Consider the following 14,709-nt stretch of genomic DNA (forward strand, 5'->3'; position numbering starts at 1 on the left):
CTCATGCACACTTCTGTTTGCGTTTATCAGTACGCGTGTTTTTTATACTGTTTTATTGAGTTAGTGCTATTCAGTGCTAGTGCTTTATTGTGTGTTAATTGTTATTCATTCATTAGTTATGCCGCTAAACAAATATAGTCTTGAACAAAGAGTTTTTATTTATGATAATTACATGAAAACGAATTCTTGCAGAAAAGTGGTCAGGCAATTATGAGAGACAGGATCTCTTGAACCTAAGAAACGTGTTGTATTGCTGTTAAGGAGGTCATTTTCAACATCTCTTATAACACAGGAGGTTAGTGATCATCATTATTATTATTACTTTTAAATATCATTTTACGGTTTCGGTTTGCTTTATGCGCCGGGATGCTGTCTTCCATTCCTGTCAAACTGAGGATAAAATAGCGATGTCTAATCCAAGATTAGATGTCAGAAATAAGGTGCCAGAAATATTTGTATTTGGGAGGACACCTTTTCCAGCATCCTTGCGACAAGGTACGTGCTTATTTCAATTGTAATTGTAACTGTAATTGTGAAAAGTGGAAACATTACAAACCAAGCGGTTTCTGTTACGGACTTCCTGTAAGTCAATTTGCCGGGAACTGTTGCATGAAGGGAGTGCTCGACGGCCGACAGTCTGACGGTAAACGACTGAAATAACCTCCCTTGTACATCTTGTATAAAGAATATTATTAATATTAACTTGACTCTTTGAAAAAGATGAATGTGCAGTGCATCAAAACATTGAGCAAGAAATTGTAGCCACTAGAGAAACATTCTTATTGATAATATTATTTACTATCAATTACTTAATGTTCTAATATTCATAATTTTTTCCATGTTTAGATATCAGTGTATATCGGTATTAGTATCAACTCAAATTTATCTTGCAGCACTTCAGTTTTTTTTTACACTGTATGCAAAATGTTAACCAAGAACAAAATTTAAAAAAAACAGAACAAACACAACACATTAAAAATTCAATGTTTCATGGGTTTCCATCCACATTGTTAAAGAAGAAACCAGGGAGAGAAAAGAACAAAAACTCAAATTAGTCCACCTCAGCTTCTTCCTTGACAATGTAGGTTGGAAACTTGCCAAACATCAGAATTTTAATGTGTTATTTTGTGCTGTGTTTTTGTATTTTGTTCCTCATTTTTGACAGGTAAGAACATGCTCAGTCCAGAAGATATTTATAGGACAAAAGGAACAACTGTACCCGTTTCGTGCCAAAAAAAAGCAGATGATAGTACCTGAAAACAAACCACATCTTTTAACCAGCAACCGCTGCTGTGGAGTAGTATACACCATTGCCTGTAGATTCCGGCACCAGCCTAACTTTAGAAGGGGAGGGTGGTCAGAACACGAACATTAGGTTCCAAAAGATTTTAAAAAATTCATCTACCATTGTACATTTTAATAAACATGAAATATTTGGTGGGGAAGGAGTGCCCTCACTTGCACTTTGCCCTGTCAAGTTAACCCTATAGGTTCCGGCTTCCCACAGCAGCAACCCCTCCCCCATCCACCACTTTCACATCTGGTTGCGGCAGCAATAAACCATTCTCATGCCTGACGCGAGGGTCAACAACCTTGAGGGGGAGAAAAGGATGCATGCTTCCTTGCAAATGGATGGCCCACTTAAGTGTCTATCCTGCTCCAATGAGGTTTTCATCATGGCTTTTGCATTTGGATGCAAGGGAGTTGGTGCTGAAGTGCAAAAGCAAATAGAAGCAGCATCGCGTGAAGAATTCTTGCAACATGTAAAGTCCTGCGGTGAAGCAGTCAATATCATTCTATTGGCAACAGCATCCAAATAACAGCACAGACTGACAGGAAACCAGTACAGTTGTATTTTGCCCTATAGCCAAACTCCATGCAAAACGTAACTTGCATTTTTGGGAGAAGGTAATTGAAGGCATCCCCAAACAGTAGAAACTTGAGCATCCCATTGGACACAGAAGTGATACTATAACCAGTGTACATTCTAGCTGCACATATTGCAGTGTCATGGTGGTAATTGTGTGTAATTTGTTTGTTTCCATGTTGGCCATGGCAATAAGTGCATTGCACCTACACCCTCACACATTTTCTGGAGGGTGAAGTCTGTCCTCCTCCAGATGGTGAACACCTCTATTGAGTAGTAGATCATATTTAACTTGACATGCAAATCTGTGTAATTATAAAGGAAAGGAAGGCATTTCTGCATTACTTTACCATGGAGGCACAGTGGAGTGGTTGATTTGTAGTAAAATCACAGGTCTGTCGCAGTTCAATGCCCTCCACCAGCAAAAAGAAATTTGTCCACCTATAGATGTGAGAAGAGGTGCTCTCTAAAAACGTAATATTAGGTATAGGTAAAAGCACCAAACAAAGAATAATGTCCAATTAACATTGCATGGTAATAAAAATCCATTGTCACTAACATTACCATAATCTTTGTTATGGATGTGCAATGGTGTCTGCATTGACCATGAGCAATCCCTGAAAATATGGCATTTTTCCTCCTTTTAGGGCACATAGTAATTACAAACACCAAATGGAAGTCCCAGCAAGTAGGGTTATCTCTACTACACTTGTCTTTATGAGAGTTGAAATATGGGGCTACTTAGCAATACCCCTGACTGGAAGACTACAACTGGATTCATCTGCCCATATTGTGCGTAAATTTTACTTATAAATAAATAGTTAACACAATTTTACACTACGGTAGTTAAATCTAAAGCTGCTGTTAAATAATTCCATGCCTCCACCATATCAACCTCTGTGTGATTCTTCATTAGGTTGAACAAGTTCATATTACCACATTGTGCTTGGTTCCCTTTTTGACCGTAATATGTAAATCTTGCTACCTCTCTCGGGAACTTCCAAAAAAATATTTTTTGCATTTGCATTGCATTTGTAACATTTCGTGCAAAATCATGAGATTATCAATCCTGCATGGTAATATTATCGAGAGGTGAAAAAAGCCAGTAACATGTTAACTTTTAGGGAGCTTTCTGACTGAAGCCACAAGTGACATTTACACTTGGAAACAAACATTGAGATTGACACAACAAACTGCACAAGTTACTCATTCAGACTGGGCTGTTTTCTTAATAGTGTGCGTGAAATTCCGTCTGTAGATCATGCATGTGTAGCAAACACCCCCCCACCACCACCACTTGTTCCTTCGGTCCAAAAGTTTCCCTAGGAGAAGGCAGCTGTCGATTAAAACAAATTTCACATTATGGTTTAAATTAATACTCATTTGAAAGAAATTTATTTCATAGACCCCACAAGAGGCAGAATACAAGTCACGGGCTAGTTGATGGAGAAGGGGATGAAGGCAGTGACCACCGAAGACCTCTGAACCATGAGAAGAGGAATGAAGCACATGACAGAAGGAAAAGGCATAAAGCCAATAGATACAATGAAGAAGAAATGGAAAGCAGCAGGACTGATGATAGGAGACAGAGAGAGAACTCAAGGAGGCCACATTCACTTGAAAGAAGGAGAGGACGTGATGACCAGCGGTATGTAACAACCTGAGTGTGCGCATATGTTTGCTTATATGTAGACAATATACAAAGTTTTTCCTTAACAAGTGGTTATAATCCCCCCCTCCCCAATTGGTGCAAAAGTTCCAAAATCTTTCTTTATTTATCAGTAAAGTTGTCGAGATAATTATCCTGGTCTGATATTTAAATTGCCTATATTTTAGTGCATAAATATGCCATTATATTTTTTTATGTGTACATAGATGCTGGTTGTAAAGCCAATGTTTAAATGCCGATTCATTTTGAGAGGCAAAGATCATTGCAATTAGCTGTTACATGCATTTACTAATTATGTGAATTAAACCATGTAGGTTCTTCATTGCACACATGCAATTTTATATTCCTCTTGGTGAAATTTTCTCATCTGTGCATTCTTAATAAAACTGAATTCACATTAAATTGTTTTTGCACAAAGTATTTGGTCTAGGAATTAATTCGTGCGGTTGTTACGCACACATTGAAGCTGTAGTTCAAACACAAAATACATAAATACCTTAAGAAAAATATTGTCCATCGCGAGCCACCACTTTCGCCCATCTGTCAGGCAAGTTACGGATTCCGTGGCGATAGAAGTCCTCATCCTTTGAAGCGATCCAGTCAGAGATCCATTTTTCGATATCTTCTGAAGAAGTGAACCGCTGTCCAATCAAATCGTTATTCATGCAATCGAACAAGTAGTAGTTCGAAGGAGCAACGTCTGGTGAATACGGTAGGTGGGGTAAAACTTCCCATCCAACATTTTCTAAATACGTTTTGACCGGTTTTGCGACATGTGGTCGAGCGTTATCATGTTGAAAAATAACAGGGTTCCCACACACCTGGAAAACCTGGAAATCTCAGGGAATTTGAAAAAAATACAAATCTCAGGGAAAATCTTGTAATTGTTTAATGATTCCCAATGAAGCAAAACTGAGGGATTATAATATGCTCATGTCTGTGGATAATCCAAGCTGTTGTAGCATTTCTCTTTCAGCAAGGAACTCATATCTATTTGTTTGTCTGTTTCTTGTTTTTATATGTGATTCCAGGGTTGGTGACCAAGCATATACCCTCATAAATTTTGCACTTTTTAAAATTTAATTAACTGATTTCGATCATTTACATGACGTAAAATATATTTTAAGATGTGGAAAACACATAATAAAGATAACCTGTTCATCTGATTTTCCTTATTAGGGAGTAGTTTTAAGTTTTTTCTTCCTTCTTTTTTTACAAAATAGTAAAAAAAATGTGTCCTGTTTAGGGAAATATTTATTTTCTGCCATATTTTGTGTACAATATTGTTGATTGTGTATTTAGTGCATTTAGAACAGAATTTTAAATATTTACTTACTAGTGCTGTATATGAATTATGTACTGTTCATAAATACTTGTTCATATTTTAAGTTTTTGATCATGTTCAACTATTGTTATAGTCATGACATGACACGTGAATTTTTACATGTCTCAATAGCTCACATATGTGTAAAATGGAATTACTTGTAAGACCAGCAGATCTACATTAATATCATGTAGTGAAATAGTTTTCTCAACAGATATGCCAGAATGACATATTGGACAATGTTCCAAACCCCCAAACCTATGTTCCCATTTCTTCACGACTCCCTAGAAAGTGTTGTTAGAGATGTAATGGGGAGATTCGTAAAAAGTGACATCTTGAACAATGCAAAAAATAGTTTTGAATTAATGCAAATTGATGTCAGGAATTCTGACAACTCGATTCCTTTGACAAAGATTGATATTGGAATTGGTGCCAAAGCTGCTTTGGAAGCTAAAGAGGTGAATGAAAAGAAGAAGCTTATGTTTTTTACTAGCTGCAGAATTTTTTTGCAACCAACAACAGAGAAGATTGTGGAACGTAGTCCTCTTAAGTTCAGGTTGGTGAGAGTCTCCAGTTGTGTAGTTCTAAAGCAAATGACTCAGTTTCCAAAGGGATGTGCTCAGCGCATGGAAGACCTGATACAGGAGAAAGAGAATGAAGGCTGTAACTGGTGATAAAGTAATTCGCCAGTTTAAGACATTGTTGCACGATGTCAGTAGTGAAATTGAAAGAGAAGTTTTGTAACTTTTCAATCAAAACTGATGCACGAGATTCTTTTTTTACAGGTGTCATGAAGGGCAAGGATGACTTCTCTGAGTTATGGAGCACTGTTAAGTTGGTTTTGATTTTATCACATGACAATGCATATGTGGAATGTGGGTTTTCTGTAAATAAGCAGGTTTTAATGGAAAACTTGAAAGAAGAGTCTGTTGTGGCTATTCGGCAAGTTTATGATGCAGTGAAAGTGGTAGGAGGGGTGTCAAATGTAGGAGTAAGTAAAGATATGATCCAGAGTGTTACAGGTGCATGTATTAGATATGAAGAAGCATTCCAAAAGATGAGAAAGAAATGTGATCACAAAGAAAACAAAAGGAAAGAAATGAAACGTAAAGCAAGTGAGATCTGTGCTTTACAAGCCAAACAACAAAAGATGCAAGAAGAAGCAAAGTCTATTGCAGAACAATTAAAAAAACTTGAAGCTTCTGAGAAGTAAAGTTTCTTAATTTGCTGTTTCCGACATTAAGTACATTTCTTGTTTTGTATTTCAGTCTCAGTAACTTATTATTCCTTTTTAAATCAGTAGTAATAATTGTCACTTCATTGTTATATGTTTTAAAAATTCCAATAATTTGTTTGTCTTAACTATTATTGTATGCATTACAGATTAATTGATATTGTATCCATCTATGAAAAGTGTGAAAATATTTCAATGTTCTATATCAGATATGTTAGAAATTGTTTCAGAGTTGTTTAAAGTTCTAGAAAACTGGTCATCTTTGTTCTTAATTACATGCAAAGAAGTGTAATTTTATTTTATTATTGAACTAGTTTTGTTATTTGCATCAGAAAACAACAGTAATAAAGAAGGTGAGGATGGTATGGCTCTGAGGGGAAATGGAAGAGGCCATTGTAAAATTATAGTAGTCTTTTACTGTGCATTCAATACTCTGGAAAAAATATGAGGATTCTGGAAAACTCAGGGAAAATGGATTTGGAGTTTGCGTGGGAACCCTGAATAAGTTTATCATGTCGGTTCTCCCATTCTGGTCGTTTCCTGGCCAGAGCTTGCTTCAAATGCATTAATTGTCGTTGATAACGTTCTCCATTAATAGTTTCACCCGGTTGCAGCAGCTCATAGTACACCACACCTTTCATATCCCACCATATGCACAGCATAACCTTTGCACAGTGAATATCTCATTTCGGTTGTGATGGACCTGGCTTCACCCAGGCCTTTTTTCATTTCGGGTTCTCGTAATGGATCCACTTCTCATCGCCAGTAACAATGCGATGCAAAAGCCCTTTCTTTTCTCTCTTTGAAGCAGCAATTCGCAAATGGTTTTTCATCTTTCAACGTCTCTGTCTTTCAATTCATGTGGAACCCAATGTGACATATTTTAAATCATTCCCATGGCTTTGAGGCGTTTGGAAACTGTTGTTTGATCAACGCCTAATGCTTCTGCAAGTTCTTCCTGCGTTTGACACAAATCCTGATCGAGCAATGCTCTCAATTCTTCGTCTTCAATTTTTTTTGGCTGTCCAGGTCGCTCTTGGTCTTCCAAGCTGAAATCACCACTTCTGGCACGTTTGCTCAGCTAGCGCATGGTCACCATACACTTCCACCTAAATACGATGACTTTCGGTAGCACTTTTCTGCATGTTAAAGTAATGAAGCAGAACACCCCGCAAAAACACTTTATCTGGCACGAACTGCACCATGTTCAGTTGACTACAAAATGCTGTTGTTGACGCGTCAGTCAACTACCCTATACTACGAACGATGCGTGCTGACAGGAGTTTTCAACGCATGTGTGGCTACACGGAACTATGGGATGATACGCTCGTTACGCCATCTCTTGTCCAGGCGCACAAATTAATTCCTAGACCAAATATGTACAAAATATTTAACTACAAATTAACTGATCAATAATACCATGTTTTGGAGCGTATATGCTGCACAGATGTAAAGCCACTGTTTTTAAGACTGTTCCATTCTAGAAAAATAATTTCTTGGAATTTTGCTCAAGGATGAAATCAGAAACAAAATATCAACCACCACTATAATGTACAATATGAAATTTTGGCCAATACCGATAAAGTGCCGATATAAAATTTACCGATATTCTGTCGATCCAATATAAAATTCCAAATGATCCTTGAAGACCTTGAAGGGTTCATTAACCTTACTCAATACTTTCATATTGATGCAGGTGTGACTTACTCACGTAATATAAATTATCAGTACAATATAAAAAGAAAAAACTATTTTAGAAAATACCTAAAAGTACTTACGTTGGTGAGTATATGATTTCCGTGAAACTACGTTTCGGGATGTAACTACTCCCTTCATCAGGTAGACATGCTATGCCAATTTAATTACACCATTGGCTGTGTCATGGCTGTGTCAAATAAACATGGATCAAGAGGTATGGTAAGAATGGCATAGCATGTCTACCTCATGAAGGGAGTAGTTACATCCCGAAACGTAGTTTCACGGAAATCATATACTCACCAACGTAAGTACTTTTAGGTATTTTATAAAAGATTTTTCCTTACTCAATAAATGGCTGTTTCCAGGTGACTGCAATGCAAAAGTAGTTGCTTATTTAGATATTTACTTTTTTAAAAAGTGGGGCAGGGAGATTATCCATAAATATTATAACAAAATGGCAGAATTTTGCACTAAATTATAAGGTATTTATAAATGTAGCGGATCAGTAAAATAATCAGTAATATTACCGATACACTGATATGCCTGTATTGGCTGATACCAATAGGCTACTGATTAATCCAGGGTGGCTACTCACCAGGAATTCCTCGAATTCTAGGAATTATGTGTGAATAATTGGTTCCTGGAATTCTGCATGAATTCTGCTTGGATTTTTCTCCGTAGACTGGAAAAATTGCAACTTTTAAATCCCATTGAATTTACACATATTTATAAATGCCCTAAGGCAAGTTTTTCACAATTTAACTTTATCTTTATTGAGGGACGAAATGAAAGTTGTAAGGGAAAAAAAAACAGAATTCTCTCAATCCGTTTATTTTGCTAGAACAATGTATCTGACAGACGGAAGATTATTGCAAGGTAAGATATCTTGAAGTAAATTTTAGTTTGAAATTATTATACAATTAACAATTTTTCGTAGATTAGTATGTCCCTTAATATTTGTGACATATTTATAGAAGTATTTTGAGTCTGAATATGTAAAATTGTAAATGTAAACACCAAACCTTAAAATAAATATTTTAAACGTAGTATATACCATTTAATTCAATTCAATTAATTTTTTTGGATATATTGGAATCACATAGGCCATTTATATTGTTAATATATTTGTCTGTGTATGTGTGTGGCTGGTGAGAGTCGGTAAGACGGAAGGTTAAAACATCTACTTGTACCTTTGAATTTTTGGAATGTAAGCCTTGAAAATCTGGAAATATGCTTGAATTTGTGATACTCCTATAGTGGCCACCCTGTAATCTGTCTCATTTCTACTATAATGGTACCAGGCAGAACAAACAGTTTTGAAGTTGAGTTATTTTGTAATCAGCAATTCCTTGAATTTCGGGGATTATGTGTGAATTTTCTTCTGTCATGCAAAATGGCCGTATTTTAATTCAAAATGCACTTTTGCAGGATTTTCCCCCCTCTTCTCTAGTTTCATTATAACAAATGTTCTAATTTTTGCCTTGAATTTTGTGTTTCTCCATCATTACTTTAGTTAAATGGTCAGTGGCGAGTCAAATGATGAAACAATAAGTACTCAAATGGGTGATTCTCTACGTGATGCACGGTGCATTCGCACATGGTTAAATGAGTCTGGTATGCTGGTTAATTGATATTGCACAGATCTTTCATATTCATTGTTTTTAATACTGGGTGGTTGCTTACCATATGCCGAGAAATAAAATCCTTTCTCAAATTAACAATGCAAAATTAAATAAAAAAGCTGTGTGATGCACAGGACTTAGAAAAACATGTGAGAAACACATAGTTGTTTTTAATTGATTATTTCTGTGATTTGAAGAAGTCTCAGGGTACCATATTTAGACACAGTTTGTTAAAGACTTTGTACTACAATATGCAATGAACAACATTTTTATATTTAAAAAAACAAATTTTTAATATTTTCTTTCCTTGTGTGATGCACGGGACATTTAATATGTGATGCCCGGGGCCTTTCTCTCCATTATGTTGTCACTCCACTGCAGGTGAGAGGTCTGTCTCCATAAACTCTCTCAAAAGATGGCAACACTATTTTTAAAGTATCTCAAGGACAAAAGATTTGGTATTTTAAGCCTTTAAGAAAAATTACCTCATAAATATATTCAACTATATGTTATTTAATTCTGCATAATGGTATTACAGATTTGCAGATAACAGTGTAGGACTAAACTCCTGTATCCTAAGGGCCTTCCCGATGGTGCAGTGGTAGCATCATCGCCTTGTAATCAAGGGGCTCCGGGTTCAATACCCAGTGGAGGTACATGGTTCAGATCCCACTTTAAACTGTAGGTCCAGTCCTTTAAGTGGACTTAAAGCACCAACTCAATCAATCAATCCTATATCCTGTACACTGTTTACAGCTGCTTCAACATTTCATGGGGAATGCCAGATATATCTTGTGTGCTAAGATAAATGCTTTAAGGTAAAATTACTGTTACTTGCTTTGTTGGTACTCTGTATGAAGCAATTGATTCTAAATCGGAAACCATCACCAAAATTGATGAAGTTATATGATCGAATGAACGAACATCTTCAGAATTCAAAAGTAATAAGCCTTGTTTTTGCAAGAACTCGGTTGCAAATACAAAAAAACAGTAATGCGGGAGTATTTTGCAACTTCACATGGGAAGGAAGTAGTAGGTGGAATCAGTGGACAAGCAAAATCACTCATTCGTACTCATGTAATGAGCAAAAAAAGTAAATCTGCACCAATTGTACAGACTACTTCAGATTATTCAGAAGTAATTAGAAATCTTATGCCCAAAACTAAAGTTATTTTGATAAATGAAGAAGCATTTCACGAGAGAGTAGTTAGGATGATGCTCAGCCAAAGGTAGGCACCAAATCTATACATACCATCAAAGCTGTTCAAGGTAGATATTTATATACCCCTGAGAACGCATCACCTCATGAATTAGAAATTCATGTGAATGCAAGTACAGGCTCCAGCACTGGTGACTGGGACATAGTAAGATATGACGACGAACACTATTGCGGTGCAGTTGCGAGAAAGGTTGCTGATGATTATGAGATACCCGTAATGGTGAAGGTTGGTGATACCAACCACTTGGCCGGCCCCTGTGGCGAAGTGTTTAGCACATCGTGCTACGATGCCAGGCGCTCCAGGTTCCAATCCCATCTTGGGCATGGGTGTTTGTGAGTGTCCATTCATAAATTTCATATCATCACTGATCCCCATCTTCGCAATTAGCCAAAAGTGGCAGAAAAACTAAATAAAATAAACCAAACCAAATAAAATTAAATCAAAACAACTACTGGAAGTGGCCTTTGAAGACTAATAACTTACTGTACCCAATCAGGCAAAAAAAAAAAAAGGCCTTATCTCATAGTTAATTAATTACTGAGGACGGTTCAAGTTTCAAGATGTTATGCTTTGAAGTGTGATGCACGGGACACGAAAACTATTTGCACTGGTGTCTCAGTGGCTTGAATGAAATTGTAATAATTGCATTCCCAGTACTTCATGCTCTGTATTGAAAGTATATTTTAGTTTTGAAATGTTTTTCTACAAAAAAATTCTTTCTCAACAAAAAAAAATAATATTTTGCATGATGCACAGGACAAGGGCACGGAGTACTTTAAAAATGCCAGTTTTGCATTGTATTAAAATACTAATTCGTTTATTTCCATATTCAATATGCAATACCCTTTATTTGATAAATAAAAATTATTCAAATATGTTAATTATATATCTATAAAAATATAGGATAAAAGCAAGGAGGACCAAAAGGGCTAAATAAAAATCAAAGAAGGAGAAAGGAAGCACTCACCAGACAGTGGAAAAAATTCGAAAGAGACTGAACCCTACTCTGAAGATGCTAGGATTAAGCTAACGAAAATTTGAATTTTTTCCACTGTCTGGTGAGTGTTACCTTTCTCCTTTGATTTCTAGAAAAATATATCCGTACCTGAGATCAAGTTTTATAGTTTTTCACTTGTAAATTGACCTTCAGCTTGACAGATGTTTATTTTTTAATATATTCTAATTATTTACCTGTTTCTCATGATGGTTTGGATTGTACTCTACCTAAATACCAAGAATATAAAATTAATATTGCAACTTCGTTATTTGATATTCTGGTTTCACTTTTCAGATAATTGCCCAAATGAAGATGTTGGTTGTATCACTAGTTTTTAAAGTTAATTAAGAATAAGTTGTTGTTTTTTTAAATGAACATAAGCCATGCCCCATTTTTTCTGCCAAATTTTTTGTTAAAAAAAGTGTAGCCTATGTAAGCATAAATATAGTCATTGACTTTAGTGAATATATTCAAAAAAGTGTAACACTTTGCTGAGCTATAGTATTCACACATATTGATTTCTCAGCTTTTTTTAAACCCTCAAAATGAAATTGCCTAGTTCTGTTACTTTAATTGCATGCTTCTCTCTCACTCCAGGAATCATAATAGGCAAGGTAGAGGAAGAAGGGAAGATGATGATGTAAAATTTGATCCAAACCGTCCAATAAAGGAGGAACCAGTGAGCGACAGTGAGGAACCACAGTGGGGCAAGAAGGAAGACAATGGTGACGTGAAAAAGGAGAAAGAGAAAAATAAAGGAAAACCAGATTTTGGACTCTCCGGAAAATTAACAGAAGACACTAATATGGTGAACGGTGTTGTTATAAAATACAGTGAACCGCCTGAAGCTAGGAAGCCAAAGAGAAGATGGAGGCTGTATGTGTTCAAAGGGGAACGTGAAATGCCGACACTGTACATTCATAGGCAGAGTGCATATTTGATGGGTAGGGACAGGAAGATTGCCGATATCCCAATAGACCATCCATCGTGTTCGAAACAACATGCAGCCCTGCAGTACCGGATGGTGCCGTTTGAAAGAGATGACGGTACCGTAGGGAAGAAAATTAGGCCATATATAATTGATTTGGAATCAGCCAATGGGACGTTTGTTAACAACAACAAAGTAGATTCAAGAAAATATGTTGAACTGTTTGAAAAAGATGTTATCAAGTTTGGGTACAGTTCAAGAGAATATGTTGTTCTTCACGAACACAGTAAAGGTAGTGATGCAGATGATGATATTAATCAAGATTAAAGGAGAAATTTTGCATTAATCTGTATATATGTAATGGAATATCTTGTGTATTTTTCTTAATATGGATGACATATTTGTGTTAGATGTGTGAGAGTGAATAATGTCTTACAAGAAGTGATATAAATTAAAGCATAACTGTCTGTAGGTATGTAGAGATAGAATTATATAATAGTTGGGTCATAAAGAAAGTACTATAGTACAAAAAATACATATTTCACTGTGAAATTAATGACCAAATTATAAAGTGACTGTATTTTTATACATGATACCCATGAATTTTATTGTTTATTTCTGTTGGTCATGCCGTTTATCTATTTCACATCTAAAGTTGTAATGCAGCTGAACATAAGAAACCATGTTCATATATATATTATTTTGTAAATTAAAAAAATTAACTGGTTGTATATAATTGGAAAGAAATATATATATCAGTGTTGTAATGTACTCCACATTGAACATTGCTGCAAATGAGCAATTAACATTGAATGGGATCCAGTTTCATCCTGAAGGTTTGAATCGCAGTGAGAATAAAATTCAAAACCTATTCATGCTGTGTATTATTTTCAAAACAGTTCAGATTTTCCCTTTATTTTTTTTTTCATATAAATAATCAATCATAGTATTAATTTTTACTGGCACAGGCAGACACTTCTGTATTGTAACAACACCATTTCCTTTCAGTGGGATTGCTACAACCAAGAAGTGTCCATGAATTGTATCTTGTAATGGTAACCTGTGGCCACCAGCGCTTGAGGACCAGGACCACATAGCCATGGTGCAAAACCAATTGTATCTTTCTATTAATAAAATTAATTTCAAAATATCAGAATTTTGCGCTAAGTTCCAGGCTGTAGAAATATCACATTTGGAAAATTATCAGCCAATACTGAGAGTACTTGTCTATAGGAAATGTTCCCCAGACAATGGAAATATCTGAATATTTCTCAGCTGTAGGAAAAAAGACAGTATACAAGCACTATTATTATTTCAAATTTTTCCAATATCTGGCGAGCTGTAAATGTATCAGCAACAGCACTGGACTGGTAATATTGTAGTTCTGGCAAACGCATAAATAAATTTGTTAATCATGTGCAGATGAATTTATCACACGTGTGCAAGAATCATTAACAGTTTTTTCCACTTTTAGCAAAAGTCAGTTATAGAGAGCATTACATTAAAAAACATTGCTCTCAAGGTCATGCTATACAACACTGGTCATAACAAAGTTACAGTATCAACAATACATTTTGGGACTCCCTATTGTCTAGGGTTCCCTCCAATCTCGCCCATCAGGCTAGTCAATTCAAATTGTTGTATAGAGATATTGCCGAAAAGTTGCAGCACAAGTTCCCTTCATTTAATTGTAAGAGTTTATCATGAGAATGTTTAATAGTTTTATGGTAAATAACTTGACATTTAAATTGAAATGTGTGTATAAGATGTGAAATTTGTTCATTTAAATCAAAACTCAGAAAGTAGTATCTAGGAAACAAATTTTAGATGAGACAGGCCCCATCACACACAGCTTGGAAGTTACCTTTATATTTACAAGATAGTGACTGACAGATGGACCTACAGACTTGGACATTATCAATATCTTACGAAATGCAGCAACTAAAAAGTTACTTGAAACTGATAAACAATGCAATTGCTATTTCAGGCACTCAGTTTATCAGAAACCAAGTTCATTTCAATTTTTAAAATTTGTGCATAAGTATTCAATGCTAGAATAGCTTTGGAACTCGAGTGCCTTACAATTTGCATGTGTGGGTGAATACATGGTGCACCCACGAAAACCTTAACAATTACAAAATCAATGTATC

General features: G+C 35.7%; 1 protein-coding gene across 1 annotated transcript in view; it reads left to right on the forward strand.

Annotated features, from left to right (window-relative positions):
* The window catches only part of LOC145988722 (uncharacterized), a 34,401-nt gene extending 20,977 nt beyond the window's left edge, over nucleotides 1-13,424 (forward strand). Inside the window, exons 3-4 of the mRNA XM_083123831.1 lie at nucleotides 3,273-3,515; nucleotides 12,229-13,424. Of these exons, the coding sequence (XP_082979957.1) occupies nucleotides 3,273-3,515; nucleotides 12,229-12,886 (901 nt within the window). The 3' untranslated portion in view covers nucleotides 12,887-13,424. The remainder of the gene's footprint in view (nucleotides 1-3,272; nucleotides 3,516-12,228) is intronic.
* Nucleotides 13,425-14,709: the final 1,285 nt, after the last annotated feature.

The sequence above is a fragment of the Lepisma saccharinum genome, chromosome 6 (assembly GCF_977018435.1).
Source record: "Lepisma saccharinum chromosome 6, izLepSacc3.1, whole genome shotgun sequence".
Lineage (NCBI taxonomy): Eukaryota > Metazoa > Arthropoda > Insecta > Zygentoma > Lepismatidae > Lepisma > Lepisma saccharinum.